The following is a 27,946-nucleotide window of genomic DNA, read 5'->3' as shown; positions in this document are numbered from 1 at the left end:
ATAGTAGTAGTGTGAGGTGGTAGATGGTAGTCTATAGTCTTCTGGTCTATATGTATATAGTAGTAGTGTGAGGTGGTAGATGGTAGTCTATAGTCTTACCGGTCTATATGTATATAGTAGTAGTGTGAGGTGGTAGATGGTAGCCTATAGTCTTACGGTCTATATGTATATAGTAGTAGTGTGAGGTGGTAGATGGTAGCCTATAGTCTTACCTGGTCTATATGTATATAGTAGTAGTGTGAGGTGGTAGATGGTAGTCTATAGTCTTACCTGGTCTATATGTATATAGTAGTAGTGTGAGGTGTGGTAGCTGGTAGTCTATAGTCTTACCTGGTCTATATGTATATAGTAGTAGTGTGAGGTGGTAGATGGTAGCCTATAGTCTTACCTGGTCTATATGTATATAGTAGTAGTGTGAGGTGTGGTAGATGGTAGTCTATAGTCTGGTCTATATGTATATAGTAGTAGTGTGAGGTGGTAGATGGTAGCCTATAGTCTTACCTGGTCTATATGTATATAGTAGTAGTGTGAGGTGTGGTAGATGGTAGTCTATAGTCTTACCTGGTCTATATGTATATAGTAGTAGTGTGAGGTGGTAGATGGTAGTCTATAGTCTGGTCTATATGTATATAGTAGTAGTGTGAGGTGTGGTAGATGGTAGTCTATAGTCTTACCTGGTCTATATGTATATAGTAGTAGTGTGAGGTGGTAGATGGTAGTCTATAGTCTTACCTGGTCTATATGTATATAGTAGTAGTGTGAGGTGGTAGCTGGTAGTCTATAGTCTGGTCTATATGTATATAGTAGTAGTGTGAGGTGGTAGATGGTAGCCTATAGTCTTACCTGGTCTATATGTATATAGTAGTAGTGTGAGGTGGTAGATGGTAGTCTATAGTCTTACCTGGTCTATATGTATATAGTAGTAGTGTGAGGTGGTAGCTGGTAGTCTATAGTCTTCCGGTCTATATGTATATAGTAGTAGTGTGAGGTGGTAGATGGTAGCCTATAGTCTCTGGTCTATATGTATAGTAGTGTGGTGTGGTAGTCTATATATATAGTAGTGTGAGGTGGTAGATGGTAGTCTATAGTCTTACCTGGTCTATATGTATATAGTAGTAGTGTGAGGTGGTAGATGGTAGTCTATAGTCTGGTCTATATGTATATAGTAGTAGTGTGAGGTGTGGTAGATGGTAGTCTATAGTCTTACCTGGTCTATATGTATATAGTAGTAGTGTGAGGTGGTAGATGGTAGTCTATAGTCTGGTCTATATGTATATAGTAGTAGTGTGAGGTGGTAGATGGTAGTCTATAGTCTGGTCTATATGTATATAGTAGTAGTGTGAGGTGGTAGATGGTAGTCTATAGTCTGGTCTATATGTATATAGTAGTAGTGTGAGGTGGTAGATGGTAGTCTATAGTCTGGTCTATATGTATATAGTAGTAGTGTGAGGTGGTAGATGGTAGTCTATAGTCTGGTCTATATGTATATAGTAGTAGTGTGAGGTGGTAGATGGTAGTCTATAGTCTGGTCTATATGTATATAGTAGTAGTGTGAGGTGGTAGATGGTAGTCTATAGTCTTACCTGGTCTATATGTATATAGTAGTAGTGTGAGGTGGTAGATGGTAGTCTATAGTCTGGTCTATATGTATATAGTAGTAGTGTAAGGTGGTAGATGGTAGCCTATAGTCTTACCTGGTCTATATGTATATAGTAGTAGTGTGAGGTGGTAGATGGTAGCCTAAAGTCTTACCTGGTCTATATGTATATAGTAGTAGTGTGAGGTGTGGTAGCTGGTAGTCTATAGTCTTACCTGGTCTATATGTACAGTGGGGGAAAAAAGCATTTAGTCAGCCACCAATTGTGAAAGTTCTCCCACTTAAAAAGATGAGAGAGGCCTGTAATTTTCATCATAGGTACACGTCAACTATGACAGTCAAAATGAGATTTTTTTTTCCAGAAAATCACATTGTAGGATTTCTAATGAATTTATTTGCAAATTATGGTGGAAAATAAGTATTTGGTCAATAACAAAAGTTTCTCAATACTTTGTTATATACCCTTTGTTGGCAATGACACAGGTCAAACGTTTTCTGTAAGTCTTCATAAGGTTTTCACACACTGTTGCTGGTACTTTGGCCCATTCCTCCATGCAGATCTCCTCTAGAGCAGTGATGTTTTGGGGCTGTCGCTGGGCAACACAGACTTTCAACTCCCTCCAAAGATTTTCTATGGGGTTGAGATCTGGAGACTGGCTAGGCCACTCCAGGACCTTGAAATGCTTCTTACGAAGCCACTCCTTCGTTGCCCGGGAGGTGTGTTTGGGATCATTGTCATGCTGAAAGACCCAGCAACGTTTCATCTTCAATGCCCTTGCTGATGGAAGGAGGTTTTCACTCAAAATACTCACGATAAATGGCCCCATTCATTCTTTCCTTTACACGGATCAGTCGTCCTGGTCCCTTTGCAGAAAAACAGCCCCAAAGCATGATGTTTCCACCCCCATGCTTCACAGTAGGTATGGTGTTCTTTGGATGCAACTCAGCATTCTTTGTCCTCCAAACACGACGAGTTGAGTTTTTACCAAAGAGTTCTATTTTGGTTTCATCTGACCATATGACATTCTCCCAATCCTCTTCTGGATCATCCAAATGCACTCTAGCAAACTTCAGACGGGCCTGGACATGTACTGGCTTAAGCAGGGGGACATGTCTGGCACTGCAGGATTTGAGTCCCTGGCGGCGTAGTGTGTTACTGATGGTAGGCTTTGTTACTTTGGTCCCAGCTCTCTGCAGGTCATTCACTAGGTCCCCCTGTGTGGTTCTGGGATTTTTGCTCACCGTTCTTGTGATCATTTTGACCCCACAGGGTGAGATCTTGCGTGGAGCCCCAGATCGAGGGAGATTATCAGTGGTCTTGTATGTCTTCCATTTCCTAATAATTGCTCCCACAGTTGATTTCTTCAAACCAAGCTGCTTACCTATTGCAGATTCAGTCTTCCCAGCCTGGTGCAGGTCTACAATTTTGTTTCTGGTGTCCTTTGACAGCTCTTTGGTCTTGGCCATAGTGGAGTTTGGAGTGTGACTGTTTGAGGTTGTGGACAGGTGTCTTTTATACTGATAACAAGTTCAAACAGGTGCCAGTAATACAGGTAACGAGTGGAGGACAGAGGAGCCTCTTAAAGAAGAAGTTACAGGTCTGTGAGAGCCAGAAATCTTGCTTGTTTGTAGGTGACCAAATACTTATTTCCACCATAATTTGCAAATAAATTCATAAAAAATCCTACAATGTGATTTTCTGGATTTTTTTTCTCAATTTGTCTGTCATAGTTGACGTGTACCTATGATGGAAATTACAGGCCTCTCTCATCTTTTTAAGTGGAAGAACTTGCACAATTGGTGGCTGACTAAATACTTTTTTCCCCCACTGTATATAGTAGTAGTGTGAGGTGGTAGATGGTAGTCTATAGTCTGGTCTATATGTATATAGTAGTAGTGTGAGGTGGTAGATGGTAGTCTATAGTCTGGTCTATATGTATATAGTAGTAGTGTGAGGTGGTAGATGGTAGTCTATAGTCTGGTCTATATGTATATAGTAGTAGTGTGAGGTGGTAGATGGTAGTCTATAGTCTGGTCTATATGTATATAGTAGTAGTGTGAGGTGGTAGATGGTAGTCTATAGTCTGGTCTATATGTATATAGTAGTAGTGTGAGGTGGTAGATGGTAGTCTATAGTCTGGTCTATATGTATATAGTAGTAGTGTGAGGTGGTAGATGGTAGTCTATAGTCTTACCTGGTCTATATGTATATAGTAGTAGTGTGAGGTGGTAGATGGTAGTCTATAGTCTGGTCTATATGTATATAGTAGTAGTGTGAGGTGGTAGATGGTAGTCTATAGTCTGGTCTATATGTATATAGTAGTAGTGTGAGGTGGTAGATGGTAGTCTATAGTCTTACCTGGTCTATATGTATATAGTAGTAGTGTGAGGTGGTAGATGGTAGCCTATAGTCTTACCTGGTCTATATGTATATAGTAGTAGTGTGAGGTGGTAGATGGTAGCCTATAGTCTTACCTGGTCTATATGTATATAGTAGTAGTGTGAGGTGGTAGATGGTAGTCTATAGTCTGGTCTATATGTATATAGTAGTAGTGTGAGGTGGTAGATGGTAGCCTATAGTCTTACCTGGTCTATATGTATATAGTAGTAGTGTGAGGGTAGATGGTAGCTTGCTACCTGGTCATGTATATAGTAGTGAGGTGGTAGCTGGTAGTCTTAGTCTGGTCTATATGTATATAGTAGTAGTGTGAGGTGGTAGATGGTAGCCTATAGTCTTACCTGGTCTATATGTATATAGTAGTAGTGTGAGGTGGTAGATGGTAGCCTATAGTCTTACCTGGTCTATATGTATATAGTAGTAGTGTGAGGTGGTAGATGGTAGCCTATAGTCTTACCTGGTCTATATGTATATAGTAGTAGTGTGAGGTGGTAGATGGTAGTCTATAGTCTGGTCTATATGTATATAGTAGTAGTGTGAGGTGGTAGATGGTAGCCTATAGTCTTACCTGGTCTATATGTATATAGTAGTAGTGTGAGGTGGTAGATGGTAGCCTATAGTCTTACCTGGTCTATATGTATATAGTAGTAGTGTGAGGTGGTAGATGGTAGCCTATAGTCTTACCTGGTCTATATGTATATAGTAGTAGTGTGAGGTGGTAGATGGTAGCCTATAGTCTTACCTGGTCTATATGTATAGTAGTAGTAGAGTGAGGTGGTAGATGGTAGTCTATAGTCTTACCTGGTCTATATGTATATAGTAGTAGTGTGAGGTGGTAGCTGGTAGCCTATAGTCTGGTCTATATGTATATAGTAGTAGTGTGAGGTGGTAGCTGGTAGTCTATAGTCTGGTCTATATGTATATAGTAGTAGTGTGAGGTGGTAGATGGTAGTCTATAGTCTGGTCTATATGTATATAGTAGTAGTGTGAGGTGGTAGATGGTAGCCTATAGTCTTACCTGGTCTATATGTATATAGTAGTAGTGTGAGGTGGTAGATGGTAGCCTATAGTCTTACCTGGTCTATATGTATATAGTAGTAGTGTGAGGTGGTAGATGGTAGCCTATAGTCTTACCTGGTCTATATGTATATAGTAGTAGTGTGAGGTGGTAGATGGTAGCCTATAGTCTTACCTGGTCTATATGTATATAGTAGTAGTGTGAGGTGGTAGATGGTAGTCTATAGTCTTACCTGGTCTATATGTATATAGTAGTAGTGTGAGGTGGTAGCTGGTAGTCTATAGTCTGGTCTATATGTATATAGTAGTAGTGTGAGGTGGTAGATGGTAGCCTATAGTCTTACCTGGTCTATATGTATATAGTAGTAGTGTGAGGTGGTAGATGGTAGTCTATAGTCTGGTCTATATGTATATAGTAGTAGTGTGAGGTGGTAGATGGTAGCCTATAGTCTTACCTGGTCTATATGTATATAGTAGTAGTGTGAGGTGGTAGAGGGTAGCCTATAGTCTTACCTGGTCTATATGTATATAGTAGTAGTGTGAGGTGGTAGATGGTAGTCTATAGTCTTACCTGGTCTATATGTATATAGTAGTAGTGTGAGGTGGTAGATGGTAGCCTATAGTCTTACCTGGTCTATATGTATATAGTAGTAGTGTGAGGTGGTAGAGGGTAGCCTATAGTCTTACCTGGTCTATATGTATATAGTAGTAGTGTGAGGTGGTAGATGGTAGCCTATAGTCTTACCTGGTCTATATGTATATAGTAGTAGTGTGAGGTGGTAGATGGTAGCCTATAGTCTTACCTGGTCTATATGTATATAGTAGTAGTGTGAGGTGGTAGATGGTAGTCTATAGTCTGGTCTATATGTATATAGTAGTAGTGTGAGGTGGTAGATGGTAGCCTATAGTCTTACCTGGTCTATATGTATATAGTAGTAGTGTGAGGTGTGGTAGATGGTAGCCTATAGTCTTACCTGGTCTATATGTATATAGTAGTAGTGTGAGGTGGTAGATGGTAGCCTATAGTCTTACCTGGTCTATATGTATATAGTAGTAGTGTGAGGTGTGGTAGATGGCCTTGAAGAGTCTTTGGAACTGTCGTGAGGCTCTGCCGTGGACCACCAGGACGAAGGCTATCCTGACAGGGGCCGACGGGGGGCCCTCTGACGAGTCCTCCTCCCACGCCACGTTGGCATTGGCCTTACCTGGACAACACAACAATAACATACAGAGACAGGTTTTTAGTCATTCATACAGAAAATAAAATATGTACCTGTATGTAGAACTATCTTACGAGTCTTCCTCCCAGACGTTGGCATTAGCCTTACGTGGATAGACACAATAATAACACATTAGGTTTCATCGGCTATACTTCATACACTGTGAGGTATACTGAACATGTGCTGCAGTAACTCCAAAGATGAAGAAGACGAAGACGAAGACGAAGAAGATATTACAAGGAGATGAGTTTCATTCAGTATGTGACATTGGCGTTATTTGAACCACGACTGGTCCTCTGTAGCTCAGCTGGTAGAGCACGGCGCTTGTAACGCCAAGGTAGTGGGTTCGATCCCCGGGACCACCCATATTCAAAAATGTATGCACGCATGACTGTAAGTCGCTTTGGATAAAAGCGTCTGCTAAATGGCATATTATATTATTATTATATTATATGACAAGCAAGGCCACAAGATGGGAATAGGAATCCTAGAACCATTCCTTTGGGTTTGGGGTGGAGTTCACTTGATAGTGTGTCATCATTGCTCTGTACCACACTCCCAAAATAAGACTTGGAAGTAAGTAGACAATAAACACAACACAAACAATTCCAGCTCTCTCCAGAAACCATTCTAAAAGCCACACAGATCCATATAGTGGTGGCTTTCATTCTAATACTAAACGCCTTAACAAATGACTTCCGCTCAGAGCCTCTCCCTTGGTTTTGTATTATGTTCTCCATCAGCAAATAAGTACTAGAGGAATACAATCCAACACCATTATTACATACAGTGGTTGTTTTGTGTTCAAAGGGCCTATGGAATTACAGGAAACACAGCGCTTTATTGAGACGTTATGTTTGTTGACGACAGAGAGGATGAGGTTGTTCAGGAGATAATGACAGTAATCTGGTCCTCTGTGTTGTGAGGGAAGGGGACTTGGTTTCCCAGAGGGCAGTGGGGGACAATGTCACGACTCGCTATGGTCCCTGAATGGGCAGAAAAGAGGGGAGAAGATGGTGGGTGCTTTCACCCTCTTAGGGTGTGCTGTCCCTGGGGTAAAAAGATCACAAGGTGCCCCTCCCCTTCTGGCTCTTTCTTCCTTGTGTCTGGACAAGCTAGGCTCCTACTGCTGTCCTGTAATTATCTCAATTGAAGGGAAGGACCCTTTTCTGGCTTGTATTTAAAGGCTAACAACAGGGGCGGGGCTACAGACATGCTCCCGTGACTCCAATTGGCCATGCCTCCTGTCCTTCCCTCAATCATCCAATTCTCCCCAGGAATGATCGTTTTATTCATAGTTTGGTTACTATGAATCCTGGTTATTCATATTGAGTATTGAATGTAATGTGGTTGGAAAAGTGTGAGTGTGTGTGTGAAAGAGAGAGCGTGTGTGTGTCTGTGTGTGTGTGTTACTATGAAGCCTGGCTGTGCCTATGGGATATTTAATGTGAATGTGGTTGGTTGCAAATAACTATAATTACTAGAATGGGCAATCCCCATTCAAGTCAGTGGGTCTGTGATTGGTGATTCTATTTCTATGGTTGGTTGGCTGGTTGGTTAGTTGACAGTGCTGGGTGAATATGTTTCTGCAGTGGCGCACACACACACACACACACACACACACGTCTTGTTCTTCTATCCTTGTGGGGACCTAAAATGTATTTCTATTCAAAATCCTATTTTCCCTAACCCCTAACCCTAAATCTAACCCTAACCCTTAGATTAACCCGTAACCCAAACCGTAAACCTAACTCCTAAACCTAACCACTAACCCCTTACCCTAATCCTAATTTGAACCCTAACCCTAATTGTAACCCTAACCCTAAACCTAACCCCTAAGCTTAAAATAGCCCTTTGTCCTCAAGGAGAATTTTCCTTGTTTTACTATCCTTGTGGGGACTTTTGGGGATTTTAGCTCCCCACAAGGATAGAAGAACCAACCCCCCGCCCCCCCCCCACACACATTGAACATTAATTGGTAGGCAGCTCGGGAGGTTCACTGGCTAGCTTGGCGCTAGGCTAATTGGCAGAGCGCATCACCAAGCACTTTGAGGCGTGTGCTATGCTAGCTAGCTGAACTAATGAGCCAATGTGCTGTGTGTCTCTACAGCTACAGGAGCTTGATAGGTCTAAAAAAGCCTGACTCTGCCACATCCCTTTTTCCTCTCTCCCATCGCCATCAATCTTTCAAACTGCCTCTCCCTCATCTGCTATCAGCTCTCTCGCTCCATCATTTAATTCTCCTCTCTCTCTCTCTCCATCATCTTGTGTAACTTCAGCAGCTCATGGCCGTCCATCTTAACCAGTCATGCGAGAGGTTGGAAGAGCAGAGGAGCAGAAATGTCCTTTTAGTTTCCAATATTAAAGTCCTTTAATGTAACTCTGTAAATCTGCTCAGTGCCAACGAAGGATCCAACTAAAGTCTTACCTGACTAGCTTGTACTTTGTTCTAGAAGTAGGTCTTATAGAACAGAAATTAATGAAAAAAAAAGTTATTTTTTTATGAGCAACAAGTGAATAAGCCTCGAATGATGTTACCTGCTACGTATTTAGGGGTGACCGAACATGCAAGGTCATTGGCTGACAACTGACATCAGCCAATGATGACGCCAGTTCCATCCCACATATTACAACAATGTAGACATTAGACAATAGCCCAGCTAGCATATAGAGGCTCTGCTAATGCTAACATATTCCCTCTCATATCCTATGGAGCCGGCTGCGCGCTAACACAGCCAACTCTTCAAGGACAGAATACCGATGAAATCAAATTGGACAATTTGTAGATAACAAGGTTAGTGCCTCAAATTCAGATTGGTGCATCGGAGACATGGAGAGAGAGCGAGAGAGAGAGAGAGCTAACAAGGTTAGCGCCTCAAATTCAGATTGGTGCATCGGAGACATGGGTAGAGAGAGAGAGAGAGAGAGGGAGAGAGAGAGAGAGAGAGAGAGAGAGAGAGATGGAGCAAGACAGAGACTGAGAGAGAGAGGGAGACATCGAGAGAGAGAGAGAGAGGGAGGAGAGAACAACATTGTGGCAGACGACAGAACAGAGAGAGGGAGTGAAAAATAAAAAGTTATTTAATTTAGCCGTCCGCGTTGTTACACGACGCCACCCGGGAGAAGCCCTTTTCAATTTCCCCGTCTCCTTTGATCAAACTGTCAGTTGGAGTGGGATGACGATGGTGAGTCTAGGGAGACGACATGAGCTTATTCACTGATAGACAAGCATTGGTTTATATCTTGGGGAATATGTATCCTCGCTTATATTGCTGTACATAACAAAGTTGCACAGTCATGGTGGACTCACAAGGTGCAGTCATGGTGGACTCACAAGGTGCAGTCATGGTGGACTCACAAGGTGCAGTCATGGTGGACTCACAAGGTGCAGTCATGGTGGACTCACAAGGTGCAGTCATGGTGGACTCACAAGGTGCAATCATGGTGGACTCACAAGGTGCAGTCATGGTGGACTCACAAGGTGCAGTCATGGTGGACTCACAAGGTGCAGTCATGGTGGACTCACAAGGTGCAGTCATGGTGGACTCACAAGGTGCAGTCATGGTGGACTCACAAGGTGCAGTCATGGTGGACTCACAAGGTGCGTTGGCACCCTATTCAAAAGTAGTGCACTTATAAGTGACTATGGTGCAATTTCAGACATAGCCATTGGAATAGTCACAGACAGACAAGCATTACTTTCCATCTTATGGAAGTGTAGCCTGCACTGTCCTGTAGCCTACAAAGTGACACAGTCATTGTGGGCGGACAGAATGTGGTTATGTCTGGTTATGTCTGGTTATGTCTGGTTATGTCTGGCCAGATGTCCATATATCGTTTTTGGCTTTTTTCTCCTTTCCTCCACATGTCCTCCATACACTCCTCTGTGTGTGTGTGTGTGTGTGTGTGTGTGTGTGTGTGTGTGTTGTTCCTTTAAACATTGATGCGTGGTGCCCACTGATGGTGGCAAGCTCACAGATTTTGTTTACAGGAGTCTTCTGCCAACCTCAATTTAAAGTCTCTTGAAAAATTTGTGAGGTGTTGTTTTTTTTTTTTAGTGAGTAAGAGAGAGAGAGAAAGAAAGAGGGTGAAAAAGCGAAAGAGTTTGTGTGTTCCTGTGTGTATCCGTCTGTCTGTGTGTGGTTATTAGTGTGCATGTGTGTGTGTGTGTGTGTGTGTGTGTGTGTGTCTGTCTATGTGTGTGTGTGTGTGTGTGTGTGTGTGTGTGTGTGTGTGTGTGTGTGTGTGTGTGTGTGTGTGTGTATGTGTGTGTCAGTCTGTGTGTGCGAGCTTGCATTTCTGTGGCCAGCTTGGCTGAACGGAATGAAAATTGGAAAGCAATTTGGTGTAAAAAAAAGCGTCTTCCATTCTTTCGCACAAATTTCTCATTAGCCGAGAAACACATTTCTTCCCTGACTTTGATATGAATTGGAATTATTAGCAGTAAAACAACAGGAAGTGTAGTGTGCGTGTGTTTGTATATGTGTGTATCTCTCTGTGTGTGTGTGTGTGTGCGTGCAGCTTTTATTTCAGCTTCAGGGGATATTGTGTTTTCCTGTTGTAAAAAGAGATAATATGGTCCTAAATTTTACATTTTTACATTTTTAGTCATTTAGCAGACGCTCTTATCCAAAGCGACTTACAGTTAGTGAGTGCATACATTATAATTTTTTTGAATAAATTTTTTATACTGGCCCCCCATGGGAATCGAACCCACAACCCTGGCGTTGCCAACGCCATGCTCAACCAACTGAGCTACCTCCCTGCCGGCCATTCCCTCCCCTACCCTGGACGACGCTGGGCCAATTGTGCGCCGCCCCATGGGTCTCCCGGTCGCGGCCGGCTACGACAGAGCCTGGATTCGAACCAGGATCTCTAGTGGCACAGCTAAATGGCACCCTTTTCCCTACATAGTGCTTTACTTTTGACCAAAACCCTATTAGCCCTAGTCAAAAGAAGTGGACGATAAAGGGATTAGAGTGCCATTTGGGAGCAGTATACCCAAACTGTTCACACCCAGTATACCCAAACTGTTCACACCCAGTATACCCAAACTGTTCACACTCAGTATACCCAAACTGTTCACACCCAGTATACCCAAACTGTTCACACTCAGTATACCCAAACTGTTCACACCCAGTATACCCAAACTGTTCACACCCAGTATACCCAAACTGTTCACACCCAGTATACCCAAACTGTTCACACCCAGTATACCCAAACTGTTCACACCCAGTATACCCAAACTGTTCACACCCAGTATACCCAAACTGTTCACACCCAGTATACCCAAACTGTTCACACCCAGTATACCCAAACTGTTCACACCCAGTATACCCAAACTGTTCACACCCAGTATACCCAAACTGTTCACACCCAGTATACCCAAACTGTTCACACCCAGTATACCCAAACTGTTCACACCCAGTATACCCAAACTGTTCACACTCAGTATACCCAAACTGTTCACACCCAGTATACCCAAACTGTTCACACCCAGTATACCCAAACTGTTCACACTCAGTATACCCAAACTGTTCACACCCAGTATACCCAAACTGTTCACACCCAGTATACCCAAACTGTTCACACCCAGTATACCCAAACTGTTCACACCCAGTATACCCAAACTGTTCACACCCAGTATACCCAAACTGTTCACACCCAGTATACCCAAACTGTTCACACCCAGTATACCCAAACTGTTCACACCCAGTATACCCAAACTGTTCACACCCAGTATACCCAAACTGTTCACACCCAGTATACCCAAACTGTTCACACCCAGTATACCCAAACTGTTCACACCCAGTATACCCAAACTGTTCACACCCAGTATACCCAAACTGTTCACACCCAGTATACCCAAACTGTTCACACCCAGTATACCCAAACTGTTCACACCCAGTATACCCAAACTGTTCACACCCAGTATACCCAAACTGTTCACACCCAGTATACCCAAACTGTTCACACCCAGTATACCCAAACTGTTCACACCCAGTATACCCAAACTGTTCACACCCAGTATACCCAAACTGTTCACACCCAGTATACCCAAACTGTTCACACCCAGTATACCCAAACTGTTCACACCCAGTATACCCAAACTGTTCACACCCAGTATACCCAAACTGTTCACACCCAGTATACCCAAACTGTTCACACCCAGTATACCCAAACTGTTCACACTCAGTATACCCAAACTGTTCACACCCAGTATACCCAAACTGTTCACACCCAGTATACCCAAACTGTTCACACCCAGTATACCCAAACTGTTCACACCCAGTATACCCAAACTGTTCACACCCAGTATACCCAAACTGTTCACACCCAGTATACCCAAACTGTTCACACTCAGTATACCCAAACTGTTCACACTCAGTATACCCAAACTGTTCACACTCAGTATACCCAAACTGTTCACACTCAGTATACCCAAACTGTTCACACTCAGTATACCCAAACTGTTCACACCCAGTATACCCAAACTGTTCACACCCAGTATACCCAAACTGTTCACACCCAGTATACCCAAACTGTTCACACCCAGTATACCCAAACTGTTCACACTCAGTATACCCAAACTGTTCACACCCAGTATACCCAAACTGTTCACACCCAGTATACCCAAACTGTTCACACCCAGTATACCCAAACTGTTCACACCCAGTATACCCAAACTGTTCACACCCAGTATACCCAAACTGTTCACACCCAGTATACCCAAACTGTTCACACCCAGTATACCCAAACTGTTCACACCCAGTATACCCAAACTGTTCACACCCAGTATACCCAAACTGTTCACACCCAGTATACCCAAACTGTTCACACCCAGTATACCCAAACTGTTCACACCCAGTATACCCAAACTGTTCACACCCAGTATACCCAAACTGTTCACACCCAGTATACCCAAACTGTTCACACCCAGTATACCCAAACTGTTCACACCCAGTATACCCAAACTGTTCACACCCAGTATACCCAAACTGTTCACACCCAGTATACCCAAACTGTTCACACCCAGTATACCCAAACTGTTCACACCCAGTATACCCAAACTGTTCACACCCAGTATACCCAAACTGTTCACACCCAGTATACCCAAACTGTTCACACTCAGTATACCCAAACTGTTCACACCCAGTATACCCAAACTGTTCACACCCAGTATACCCAAACTGTTCACACCCAGTATACCCAAACTGTTCACACCCAGTATACCCAAACTGTTCACACCCAGTATACCCAAACTGTTCACACCCAGTATACCCAAACTGTTCACACCCAGTATACCCAAACTGTTCACACCCAGTATACCCAAACTGTTCACACCCAGTATACCCAAACTGTTCACACCCAGTATACCCAAACTGTTCACACCCAGTATACCCAAACTGTTCACACCCAGTATACCCAAACTGTTCACACCCAGTATACCCAAACTGTTCACACCCAGTATACCCAAACTGTTCACACCCAGTATACCCAAACTGTTCACACCCAGTATACCCAAACTGTTCACACCCAGTATACCCAAACTGTTCACACCCAGTATACCCAAACTGTTCACACCCAGTATACCCAAACTGTTCACACCCAGTATACCCAAACTGTTCACACCCAGTATACCCAAACTGTTCACACCCAGTATACCCAAACTGTTCACACCCAGTATACCCAAACTGTTCACAGCCAGTATACCCAAACTGTTCACACCCAGTATACCCAAACTGTTCACACCCAGTATACCAAACTGTTCACACCCAGTATACCCAAACTGTTCACACCCAGTATACCCAAACTGTTCACAGCCAGTATACCCAAACTGTTCACACCCAGTATACCCAAACTGTTCACACCCAGTATACCCAAACTGTTCACACTCAGTATACCCAAACTGTTCACACTCAGTATACCCAAACTGTTCACACCCAGTATACCCAAACTGTTCACACCCAGTATACCCAAACTGTTCACACCCAGTATACCCAAACTGTTCACACCCAGTATACCCAAACTGTTCACACCCAGTATACCCAAACTGTTCACACCCAGTATACCCAAACTGTTCACACCCAGTATACCCAAACTGTTCACACCCAGTATACCCAAACTGTTCACACCCAGTATACCAAACTGTTCACACCCAGTATACCCAAACTGTTCACACCCAGTATACCAAACTGTTCACACTCAGTATACCCAAACTGTTCACACCCAGTATACCCAAACTGTTCACACTCAGTATACCAAAATGCTCACACCCAGTATACCCAAACTGTTCACACTCAGTATACCCAAACTGTTCACACTCAGTATACCCAAACTGTTCACACCCAGTATACCCAAACTGTTCACACTCAGTATACCAAAATGCTCACACCCAGTATACCCAAACTGTTCACACCCAGTATACCAAACTGTTCACACTCAGTATACCAAACAGTATATACTGTTACTACAGTAACAGTAGTAACAGTATATCTATTAACTCACCCTCTATGGGACAGTAGCGGGTGACCTTCTCAGGCATCAGTTGACCCTCCTTGTGTCTGCAGTACACCTCAGCTATCTGCTGCCGGCACTCCTTGGTCTTGGCTCTAGACAGAGCTGAAATGGCTTCCTTCCCACTGATCTCACACTTTGGCGGCTGGTCGTAGACGACCTCCAATGGAGCCGCAGTCGCCTGCTTCTTGGTTTGATGCGGGTGTTGGTGTCTATGTTGAGTCTTGGGGTGGGACTGTGACTGGGGGTGAGACTGAACCTGACCCTGGCTCTGTGGCTGTGAAGAGCGGGTGTGGTGGTTCCTGGAGCCCACCCCCGCCAACCCGGCTCCAATCGCTTTCGGGCCCACAGGAAGTGAGCCATTCTGGGCTACGGCTCGTCCATACTGGAGGACCTCGTTGGAGCTCCGGCTGAGAATGGGAGCGTTATCCTTCCAGGCTGCCTGTTGGGCATGGGCATTCTCCTGCAGCTTCTCCCTGCGTTTGTTACTACTAGCGCCCCCTGGGGGCTGGCGCTGGGGCTGCGAGCGGGCACCAAAGTTACTATTGTCTATGTTCTCAAAGTCTTTGGGCACAGAGTTCTCATTGTTGCTGTCCACTCTGACCTTCTCCTTGGGCCGGTGGGAATAGTAGCCATCCTGTGAGAAGAGGAGAGGGAGAGAGGAGATTCGTTTTATTGTTGTTTGTTTATATTTGAACGTAATGTAAGTCGCTCTGGATAAGAGCGTCTGCTAAATGACGTAAATGTAAATGTAATGTAATTTAACCAAGAGAGTCAGTTAAGAACAAATTAATATTTACAATGATGGGAAAAAGGAAGAATGGAGAAAAGGAGAGAGAAGGGAGAATGAGGAAGGGGAGGAAAGAGGGGAAGGAAAGGGGGAGGAAAGACAGGAGGAAAGGGGGAGGGAGAGAGAGAAGGAAGGGAAAGAGATACAGAGAAGGAAAGGAGAAGAAAGGGGGAGGAAAGAGAAGGATAGATAATGGGATAGGGGGGGCAAACAAGCAGAACCAGATCCGTGGTGAGTGAGTCAGTGAGGCGCATATCAAATGTCAGATTACCAATCAACACGCCACACACACCAAGCAGCTTAACAGAACCAAGAGGCATGAAATTAAGTAGCATTAACTTATTGACTCCCTCCGCTCCCTGCCACAACACAACAAGGTGCAGCCTGACTGGCTGACTGGGTCTATCGCCACGGTGACGACGGGGACGAGGACTACTTTCTGTGGCTGTGTGCGTGTCATCATCAGATTAGCACCGATTTCAATTAACTTCTCCCCTGACATGCCTGTCACCCCATAAACAGATTACCAAGGGGGATAAAGCAACGGAATGTGATTTGCGTGTGTGTGGTGTGTGTGTGTGTGTGTGGTGTGCGTATGTGTGTGTTTGTGTTGTGTGTGTGTGTGTGTGTGTGTGTGTGTGTGTGTGTGTGTGTGTGTGTGTGTGTGTTTGTTTGTGGTGTGTGTGTGTGTGTGTTTGTGTGTGTGTGTAAGGATTCAGGGAACGCACGTATTCTCGGTTTCCACATTCTCCGGAGCCATGTGATGATGTGATGGAATTACAATAGTGTGGCGTGTGACAGGGAGGCAGTGTGTGTGTCGTCGCCGGGTGTGTGTGTGTGCAGCCCATGTTTGTGTGCTTTGAGCCAAGATCTGAATGTAAAATGTTCCCATCTTTCCACCAGATCAAGCCGAGAGGGAGGGAGGGATGGAGAGAGGGAGAGGGGGGTGACAAGGAGGAGAGGCGAGCGTTGACATGCGGGAGAGTTCTGCCGCACCTCGGAAGCACTCGCTTCACTGAAATGTTCCCCGACGCATCAAATGGAACAGGCGAGAGAGCTGCCTCTGCCTACCTGGCTGAGACACCGTGAAACACACACACTTCGCTAGACAGGCCGAGGGCGAGAGAGGAGAGCAAATGTGTGTGTGTGTGTGTGTGTGTGTGTGTGTGTGTGTGTGTGTGTGTGTGTGTGTGTGTGTGTGTGTGTGTGAGAGAAAGGGCAAAGAACAACGGCGGTGGGAGAGGATATACAGTACAAGCTGAGGCACTTGATGTGTCTCTCTGTTTACAGTCACAGCTGATAGAGAGAGAGAGAGAGACAGCGAGAGAGAGAGACAGAGAGGGAGAGAGAGAGAGAGAGAGAGACAGTGAGAGAGAGAGACAGTGAGAGAGAGAGAGACAGCGAGAGAGAGAGAGACAGCGAGAGAGGAGAAAGACGAGAGATGCTATGGAGAGAGAGAGAGAGAGAGAGAGAGAGAGAGAGAGAGAGAGAGAGAGAGAGAGAGAGAGAGAGAGAGAGAGAGAGAGAGAGAGAGAGAGAGAGAGAGAGAGAGAGACAGCAAGAGAGGAGAAAGACGAGAGATGCTATGGAGAGAGAGAGAGAGAGAGACATAATATGACATTTGAAATGTCTTTATTCTTTTGAAACTTCTGAGTGTAATGTTTACTGTTCATATTTATTGTTTGTTTCACTTTTGTTTACTATCTACTTCACTTGCTTTGGCAATGTTAACATACGTTTCTCATGCCAATAAAGCCCTTAAATTGAATTGAAATTGAAATTGAGAGAGAGAACAAATGGAGAGCAAGACATGGAGAGAGCAGGCAGAGAATGAGTGAAAGTGAGCAAATGAGGGAGAGGGAGAGAGAGCGGTGAAAAGGATAGAGAGAGAAGAGAGGGAGAGAGGGAGCAAGAAATGGAGAGTGAGAGAGAAAGATGGAGCAAGGAGTGAGAAAAGCAAGACAGAGAGAGAGAGAGAGAGAGAGAGAGAGAGAGAGAGAGAGAGAGAGAGAGAGAGAGGTGAAAATGAGAGACAGAGAGAGGCGAGAAACAGTATTGTGAGAACACTGCTCGGGATGGAAATGTGTTTCCCTCCCTTAAAGCCAGGGCTGTTATCAGCACATCAACCTTGCCTCTCTGCAAACACCTTGTGTCTGAGACTATTACAGAGGTGGAAGACTGAGACAGAGACAAGTAGGGAGACAGAAGAGGAGGGAGGGAGGGAGAGAGAGAGGGGGGGGGTGGAGAGAGGGGAAGGGGCGGACATTTATGCGAGATTTATGATAGATCTTTCTAATCGTTTGCATAGCATTCTCACTGTCAGTTCTCTCTCTCAATTATATTCAATTAAAAGGGGCTTTATTGACATGGGAAACATATGTTTACAAAGCAAGTGGAATAAACAATAAACAAAAATGAGAAGAAACAAAAAAACACAAACCCCCAAAATGGAAATGAACAGTAAACACTGCACTCACAAAGGTGTACAATTAAATTCAATCCAATTGGCTTTATTGGCATGGGAAACGTGTTTACATTGCCTAAGCAAGTGAAATAGACAATCCACAAAAATGGAAATAAACAATCCGAAATAAACAGTAAACATTACACTCACAAATACAGACATTTCATATTATTGGCTATGTACAGTGTTGTAACAATGTGCAAATAGATGAAGTACCCTCTTTATCACACCACCCGATCCTCTGAAACCTCCAGCACAATCACATCACCTCCACCCCTCCTGCTTCCACAACTGGGTCACCTCCTCTCTCCTCTCTCCTCCCTTCTCCTCTCTCCTTTCCTTCACGTGTGTGTGTGTGTGTGTGTGTGTGTGTGTGTGTGTGTGTGTGTGTGTGTGTTTTGTGGCAGTTCACAGATGCTGTGTTATACCGGCTGAGATAATAAATGTTAGAAGCTGTTCATCCTTAATGTAACAGCTGCCCTGCACTACTGATCACCCTAAAATATCCCACTCGCCCAAATTCAAAGAGCCCGCTTCTAGAGGCTAATCCAAAGTACGCTAGTCATAGGATGTTTTAGGAAGTTTAAAAGAGTACAGGGGGAGGAGAGAGAGGGGGAAAAGTCGAGTTAGAAAGAGCACGTTTGCCCTAGAGTAACGGATATCCCTGGTTTTGCGTGGGCCGTGAGAGACATGAGAAAAAGGGACACGGTTGGAATTGCAGGAAAGCCCAAATACAAATGCATTAAATCTGCTGTCTTCATCTTTTAACTGTCTCTATTTGAAAGAGAAAACTGTTGAGCCCTACAGCACAGCAGGCCTCTGGCTAAATCAACAGGGTTGTTCTCTGATCTGTGAATCAGTGGATTTAATAAGGCATTTTTGCATTCAAAAGTAAAAAAAAAAAAGGTTGTATAATGAAACCGAGGGGTGAATATCATTCACATGTGGAGAAATAAATACTCTGTTCTTATCTCTTCATCTCTCTCTTCTCTCTTTCCCTCTATCTCTTCGTCTCTTCCTGATTCCGCTCCCTCTCTCTCCTCCTGGTCCCTGGTCCCTGCCCTCTATCTCTCTTTCAACTGCCCTTAATTTGCTCTCTCTCTCTCTCTCTCTCTCTCTCTCTCTCTCTCTCTCTCTCTCTCTCTCTCTCTCTCTCTCTCTCTCTCTCTCTCTCTCTCTCTCTCTCTCTCTCTCTCTCTCTCTCTCTCTCTCTCTCTCTCTCTCTCTCTCTCTCTCTCTCTCTCTCTCTCTCTCTCTCTCTCTCTCCTGCATTTAAAGGACCTCTCTCTTTAATCTCAGTCTGTATTTAACTCTGTGGGGACAGAGAAGGGGACTCGTAGAGAGGAAAGGATCGGGCAATGCACAATTAATAGCCCGGGGATGGTGAGGCTAGGAAGCTAGGCCATTAGGGTGTGTGTGTGTGTGTGTGTGTGTGTGTGTATGTGCTTGGCTATCGATCGATAGAGGGAATCTGTCTTATCCTACCCAGGGTGCTTTGGGGAGGCCAAGCCTGATTTGCCTGACATGCGCTCGATTACTACACCTCCTCTCAACCCCCTCGCCCCCAATCGCTCAGCTAGAGAGAATGCAAGCAGGTAAAGGGTAAACCTTTGGGCAATCCATCATTGCAGGTAGCAGGGCTGGGGCAATGGAGTGAGGGCCCGAGGCTGAGACTCTGACTGAACCACCCCCACCTACAAAGGATGGTTTAGTCCATTTTTCATACTCTACACCTCATACCGGCTCATTCCATTTACCTCATTTCCTTTACCACAGGGGAGAGAGGGAGATACTTCATCTGGACTGCTCCTCTCTCTCTCTCTCTCTCTCTCTCTCTCCCCAATCTCCTTTCAACTTCATATCTCTCACACCACAGCTGCTCAGGCATACCCACTCTCCCTCTCCTCCTCCCCTCATCTCTCACTCCAGGGGGGAAATCTGTTCATTTCTCATATTCTAGCTGCACACTGGCAATACCCATCCCTCCCTCCTTCCCTCCCTCCATCCTCCATCCCTATTGCCATTTACTGTACTGGTCCCCTGGTGAACCTTAGCTAGCAGCAGCAGCACTGAACACATCACTTTAAATCTGGCCCTCATTTTACTGGCCATTTCTCCCCCATGGGGCCAACTCAGATGAGCTGTGGCTTCCATACACACTCCATCAACTGCTATCTGACAAATCTCTCTCTCTCTGCACACATGCACGCGCGCACACACACACACACACACACACACATTCCATCAATCGGTTAACTACAGCTGTTTCTATCTCTTTTTCTCTGCAGAGAAACATGCCATCTCTGCAAGGCTATGACATAACAACTATGGAACTGGCCCTCTGGGTAATGAGGAGAGCTGGTCAATAATGGGGAAAACATAAAGTAATAAGCATTCCTGTACTGATGAAAATCAGCAGCACTTACATTACAATTTGTAATACAATAGCTACAATGCTAAAGTAAGTCTCTGTTTGTAAGGTTGGGATACTGAAACATCAACTATGAGGTGATACTAAAGAATGAGAACATGGAGCTCCAGAAGTAAACTGAGAGACAGAAGAGAAAGAGAGACATCCCACTCGCTAATCTATTCTGGTTCATATACAGTCAATGAACTAAACAGACCAGACCCAGCTGCTAATGCATTGGTGCCTATGGGAGAGCCACCCCATTAAGCAGACCGGTCTGGAACTGACCATTTTTTCCAATGGTAAACGGCCTGAGTGGAACGTCTTCATTTATCCACTATCTTTGGTAAACCATCATCTCAAATCAGTTCACACATCAGTCTCCTGCCTATCTGCCTCGTCAGCCATGACTAATCAAACTGGCCTGCTGTATGTAGGTTAGCAGGCTACAAGACCACACATGACACGTGCTGCTGGATCATTCATCATATACTTAGCTCCTCACAGGTGAGCCGCCCGGTCACGGTGATCAGGCACGCTGTGGGGCAGCCTCAGTCAGCAGTCAGGACACCCTGCTGTGTCGTTAAGGCTCTTTCATAATTTCCTGGATTTAAAAAGCGCTGATCCCTGTGCCAGCCCGCTTCCTGTTACGAACCACTGACACTAGCTACAAACACTACAAGAACACGGCTGCAGACCTGGGTATAGTATTTGAACCCAGGTCTGCTCCAAGCTGCAATATGTCTCATATCAACTGTTTAAGCCACATTACTTCTTGCCTCAACGCACGTGTATTCATTTGTATACTTAGAGTATACTTAGAGCACAGGAGGCTCCTGAGGGGAGGACGGCTCATATTAATGGCTGGAAAGGAGTGAATGGAAGGGTATCAAAATCTGGAAACCATGTTTTGGATGTATTTGATGCCATTCGACTCATTCCGCTCCAGCCATTACCACGAGCCTATCCTCCCCAATTAAGGTGCCACCAACCTCCTGTGACTTACAGCATACTGAGTATGTTGCAAGAGATATCAACCTTGGTTATTAGGATAAGAGCTGTGTCTTTTAGTTGATGCTTAAAGTGTTTTCAACATTTTACAATGTGCTTTTAACTCATACCTGAACATCATTTTTCCTCCCGGAACATTACGGAGTGCTCAAGATTACTCAGAGCACTGTGCCAACCTTTCCTTTTCTCACTATTTCCCTCCCTCCCTCCCTTCTATTCTCTCTCTCTTTCATGTCTCGGCTGAAGGAATGCTGGTCACATGCATTGTGTGTGTGTGTATATGTGTAGCCATGCTGAATGAGCTGCGAGAGTCTTTGGTATACGCGGCAGCCTCTTGTTGTGTGCTCTGTGACACACCCACACACACTTCAATAAATAGCTTTCAGATACAGTGTGTGATACTGTTACACTGAAAATGTGAGGCGTTATGCCACCAATCCCCTGACTGTGAAAAATAGGCAGCAATATCAGGAAAAACTCCAGGAGAGAAAATGGCCCTTGAGACTGGCTTCTCTCTTTGCAAAGAGAAATGTTTACCTCAGAAAACACATCCAGTACAAAGCAGCCTCTATACAACTCAACAACATAGCTCTTTAGGGTAACTTCAAGTGGACAAGTCTTTCCATGCTCCCCTTCTATCTAGTATGCAAAGAAGTAACTGGTTGCTCCTCAAAAATACCAACTGAACTTCTCAGAAAAGCTTTTTCAGCTAATTTGGGGATTTAAAACAGCCCAACTTCAAAGGCTACTGTAGTTCTAGAAATGAATGTTTAAAATGTGGACATTTTCAACGTCTGGTGTTGGGACATTTTCATATGTCAATTATGTGGTCGTAATGTAGCCTCCAAACTGGAAACACGTCGGTTCATACACTGGGCAAACTAAACAACATCTCAGTCCAAAATCCATAAATAGAAACAAAAGAAACTGGAACTATCAACTAAAACTTCCTCAAAAAAAGATACATCATGTTTCACACATAGAGAAAAACCGATCCACTTCCTTTAAAAACCACACGCTTATAAAAAATATAAAAAGCCCAAAATATGAAAAAGCCCCATTGAGAAACAGGAGGAAACAGTGTGGAGAGGCTGATTTGCAGTAAAGATATTAATATGATTCCCTATGGGGGAGCTCCTACTTAAAGAGATTTCCTAAGCAGGTTTACTAGAGTGAAAATGAAAGATAAGGGTCTGCTTCCCAAATGGCACCATATTCCCTACATAGTGCACTACTTTTCACCAGAGCCCTATGGGCACTGGTCAAAAATAGTACACTACATATGGAATAGGGTGCAATTTGGGACGTATCGGGGGTATTCTGGAGCTCTATGGGAGTTCACCTTTCCCTGGGCAATCTCCAATCTGCAGCTGAAAATGGCCCCTCAGACGTTACATAACATGTATTAGTCATACAGCAATCTGCAGCTGAATATGGTTGCAGCTGAATATGTCTGCAGCCACTAAAGACTGTAGCTGCCATGTACTCCAAGCCCCCTCAGACTGATCGTCTTCCAGACTGTATCATATGTATTAGTCACGAAGATGCAGTAGTATTTATGGAGGATATTACATTGGGGTCAATTATATTTAAACTCCCCCAGACAGTTGAGGAAAATGAATTGAAAGTGACTTGGTGAGGTGAAAATTGCCTGTGATTCATAGAAATTACATTTTGGTTTATTTTATTTCATTGAGTTGTGCTGAAATAGATTTGATATAAAAAAAGACCCTGTATGATCCATTCTACTTAACAGGGTAAGATAGGACGTAAACTCTGCAAAAAAAGAAACGTCCTCTCACTGTCAACTAACAAGATTCAACAACTGAGACATAAACTGAAGTTCCACAGACATGTGACTAATAGAAATGGAATAATGTGTCCCTGAACAAAGGGGGGGTCAAAATCAAAAGTAACAGTCAGTATCTGGTGTGACCACCAGCTGCATTAAGTACTGCAGTGCATCTCCTCCTCATGGACTGCACTAGATTAGCCAGTTCTTGCTGTGAGATGTTACCCCACTCTTCCACCAAGGCACCTGCAAGTTCCCGGACATTTCTGGAGTGAATGGCCCTAGCCCTCACCCTCCGATCCAACAGGTCCCAGACGTGCTCAATGGGATTGAGATTCGGGCTCTTCGCTGGCCATGGCAGAACACTGACATTCCTGTCTTGCAGGAAATCACGCACAGAACGAGCAGTATGGCTGGTGGCATTTTCATGCTGGAGGGTCATGTCAGGATGAGCCTGCAGGAAGGGTACCACATGAGGGAGGAGGATGTCTTCCATGTAACGCACAGCGTTGAGATTGCCTGCAATGACAACAAGCTCAGTCCGATGATGCTGTGACACCGCCCCAGACCATGACGGACCCTCCACCTCCAAATCGATCCCGCTCCAGAGAGCAGGCCACGGTGTAACGCTCATTCCTTCGACGATAAACGCGAATCCGACCATCACCCCTGGTGAGACAAAACGGTGACTTGTGAGTGAAGAGCACTTTTTGCCAGTCCTGTCTGGTCCAGCAACGGTGGGTTTGTGCCCATAGGCGACGTTGTTGCCGGTGATGTCTGGTGAGGACCTGCCTTACAACAGGCCTACAAGCCAGCCTCTCTCAGCCTATTGCGGACAATCTGAGCACTGATGGAGGGATTGTGCGTTCCTGGTGTAACTCGGGCAGTTGTTGTTGCCATCCTGTACCTGTCCCACAGGTGTGAAGTTCGGATGTACCGATCCTGTGCAGGTGTTGTTACACGTGGTCTGCCACTGCGAGGACGATCAGCTGTCCGTCCTGTCTCCCTGTAGCGCTGTCTTAGGTGTCTCACAGTACGGACATTGCAATTTATTGCCCTGGCCACATCTGCAGTCCTCATGCCTCCTTGCAGCATGCCTAAGGCACGTTCACGCTGATGAGCAGGGACCCTGGGCATCTTTCTTTTGGTGTTTTTCAGAGTCAGTAGAAAGGCCTCTTTAGTGTCCTAAGTTTTCATAACTGTGACCTTAATTGCCTACCGTCTGTAAGCTGTTAGTGTCTTAACGACCATTCCACAGGTGCATGTTCATGAATTGTTTATGGTTCATTGAACAAGCATGGGAAACAGTGTTTAAACCCTTTACAATGAAGATCTGTGAAGTTATTTGGATTTTTACTAATTATCTTTGAAAGACAGGGTCCTGAAAAAGGGACGTTTCTTTTTTTGCTGACTTTAGTTAGTCCTTAAATTAAGTCACATCAATGTTACAAAATGAAGGGAGGTAGGCAAGATTCAAGACTTTCTCTGTCTCATTATGTTGCCTTCTCAATAAGGGTAGTCTATATTAGAGCAGTTTACATGGCCGGATTACAACACACACACACACACACACACACACACACACACATCCACCCTCCCACATACACACACCCAGCCTCCTCTCTCCTCTGTGCAGTGCCAGTCTCACACATTCTCAGGCCAGAGGGAAAAGGTGACAGTATAGAGGTGACAGTGAAGGCCAGCCACCCATGGGCCACATACACACACATGGGGTCACCCAGGGGTCACACACAGGGACACATAGGACAACTGGGATCAGACATCCAGCCTCCATACCAGGCATGGCCAGTGACAACAACAATCCTGGACCAAAGAGTCCACTATTTCCCCATACTGTACATAGAGATCTCCTATCTCTATATCCCCATACTTCCTTCTATAGTTCACTATAGTATATCATATATATTATGTATGTACTATATTATAGCTATATGTGTACAGTACCTACCGTATACACAGTACATACTTTGCTCCAACCTTACATCCTTCTCTATTCCACTATATCTCCTCCCTGTCTCCTTCTAAATTCTCACAATACTCTACCTCTAATGTACCTCTCTCCTATACAGTAGAATATCCCTCTATTCTCCATAAGCCTTCTACCTCAAAAAGTTCTACAGCTGCACCATCGGGAGCATCCTGACCGGCTGCATCACCGCCTGGTATGGCAACTGCTCGGCATCTGACCGTAAGGCGCTACAAAGGGTAGTGCGTACCGCCCAGTACTGCCATCCAGGACCTATATACTAGGCGGTGTCAGAGGAAGGCCCAAAACATTGTCAAAGACTCCAGTCACTCAAGTCATAGACTGTTCTCTTTGCTACCGCACGGCAATTGGTACCGGAGCGCCAAGTCTAGGACCAAAAGACTCCTTAACAGCTTCTACACCCCAAGCCATAGGACTGCTGAACACTTAATCAAATGGCCAACCGGACTATTTACATTGACCCCCCCCCCCTTTGTTTTTACACTGCTGCTACTCACTGTTTATTATCTATGCATAGTCACTTTACCCCTACCTACATGTACAAACTACCTCGACTAACCTGTACCCCCGCACTTTGACTCAGTACCGGTACCCCCTGTATATAGCCTCGTTATTGTTGTCATTTTATTGTGTTACTTTTTATTTTATTTTCTACTTTAGTTTATTTAGTAAATATTTTTTTTACTCTATTTATTGAACTGCATTGTTGGTTAAGGGCTTGTAAGTAAGCATTTCACGGTAAGGTCTACACCTGTTGTATTCGGCGCATGTGACATTTAAAATTTGATTTGATTTGATCTCCCCCTCTTTCTCCCATCTCAATGAACCATGGGACTTACCATTTGACATAGTGAAAAAAAATCTGATGTCTGGTATCAAATCATGTGCCTCTCTCTCACAAGGGGCATAAAGGACCCTTAAAAGACCATGAGAAGATACTGGCAATTTACCCTCTATTCTCTCTCTCTCTCAACTCTCTCTCTCTCGTCTGAATAAAACCAGTGGCCATTTCCATCGAAGCAGCTCTGAATAGACCCTCGTCACATGACCCTCGTGTCTCACCAAGGGCACCATAGCACCATCTTGTCTCTCTCTGTCGAACGGGCCCGGCCGTGAAATGACACCGCTATTTAATCAATTGTGAATCGTGAAATTTTTCACACAAGAGGAGCCTCTTTCCTTCTTCTCTGCTACTTGACAGTGATTGAATGGCACAGCCATGGCAATTCCATTCACCACGGTGCGATGTGACAGTGGGAGAAGGAGAGGAGGAGGAGGAGGAGGAGGAGGAGGAGGGGGAGAGATAATCTCCCTATGACATCATCAAGTCCCCTTTAAAAGAAGCTATAGTATGGTTGTTGTTCACTTTACAGGAAGGCTACTCCAGCTGACATATAGAGGAGATGTGGGATGTGTGTGGGGTGTTTGTGTTCATGTTAATGTGTGAGGAGTAGGGGGTACAATGCATAGAACCCAGGGAGCCCCCTAACCCCCACAACAACAAAGGCCCAGGCAGGGGACAGAGAGGAGGGGGGATGAGGGAGGGTCTGTGTGAGAGACTGACAGAGAGAGGGGCTTTGGTAAATTCTCCCAATCTCCCTCGCTTCAGTGCACTGGTGGGAAAGCAGTTTCAAAGCTGGGTTGACTGTGTGATGTCAGGTCTGTAGTCAATGTGTCAGTGGGCATTACTGGCATTCAACGAGCTTGACCCACAAGCTCAGCGTGTCATCATCGCCGCAACGACACCACATAGGACAACAAGGCAGTATTGAGGAACTATTTAAAAATGTACTGTAGGCTATAGGAGTACACTTTTCACTTTATCAAATTAAGATGTAACACTTTTTAATGTAATAACATTAACGTAAAGACTCATTTTAAAACAAAGTACACTTTTTAATTTGGTTCAATATTAACTATTAAGAGTGCATTCGGAAAGTATTCAGACCCCTTGACTTTATCCACATTTTGTTACGTTACAGCCTTATTCTAAAATGGATTAAATTGTTTTTTCCCCCTCATCAATCGACACACAATACCCCATAATGACAAAAATTACGCTACAAGCTTGGCACAACTGTATTTGGGGAGTTTCTCCCATTCTTCTCTGCAGATCCTCTCAAGCTCTGTCAGGTTGGATGGGGAGCGTCACTGCACAGCCATTTTCAGGTCTTTCCAGAGATGTTCGATCGGGTTCAAGTTTGGGCTTTGGCTGGGCCACTCAAGGACATTCAGAGACTTGTCCCGAAGCCACTCCTGCGTTATCTTGGCTGTGTGCTTAGGGTCGTTGTCCTGTTGGAAGGTAAACCTTCGCTCCAGTCTAAGGACCTGAGCGCTTTAGAGCAGGTTTTCTTCAAGGATCTCTCTGAACTTTGCTCCGTTCATCTTTCCCTCGACTAGTCTCCCAGTCCCTGCCGCTAAAAAACATCCCCACAGCATGATGCTGCCACCACCATGCTTCACCTTAGGGATGGTGCCAGGTTTCCTCCAGATGTCACACTTGGCATTCAGGCCAAAGAGTTCAATCTTGGTTTCATCAGACCAGAGAATCTTGTTTCTCATGGTCTAAGAGTCCTTTAGGTGCCTTTTGGTAAACTCCAAGCGGGCTGTCGTGCCTTTTACTGAGGAGTAGCTTCCGTCTGGCCACTCTACCATAAAGGCCTGATTGGTGGAGTGCTGCAGAGATGGTTGTCCTTCTGGAAGGTTCTCCCATCTCCACAGA

At 44.6% G+C, this 27,946-nt stretch overlaps 1 protein-coding gene across 2 annotated transcripts in view; it reads right to left on the bottom strand.

Moving 5' to 3' along the window:
• Positions 1–27,946, bottom strand: part of LOC121533124 (xylosyltransferase 1-like) — a 110,944-nt gene that overhangs the window by 46,624 nt on the left and 36,374 nt on the right. For both annotated transcript variants that reach the window (XM_041838911.2, XM_041838912.2), the window contains exons 2-3: positions 14,741–15,386; positions 6,045–6,217 (exon numbers count right to left, since the gene is read on the bottom strand). In XM_041838911.2, the coding sequence (XP_041694845.2) occupies positions 6,045–6,217; positions 14,741–15,386 (819 nt within the window). The remainder of the gene's footprint in view (positions 1–6,044; positions 6,218–14,740; positions 15,387–27,946) is intronic.

The sequence above is a fragment of the Coregonus clupeaformis genome, chromosome 20 (genome assembly GCF_020615455.1).
Source record: "Coregonus clupeaformis isolate EN_2021a chromosome 20, ASM2061545v1, whole genome shotgun sequence".
In the NCBI taxonomy this organism is placed as follows: Eukaryota; Metazoa; Chordata; class Actinopteri; order Salmoniformes; family Salmonidae; genus Coregonus; species Coregonus clupeaformis.
This window is presented reverse-complemented; position numbering and strand designations above follow the sequence as displayed.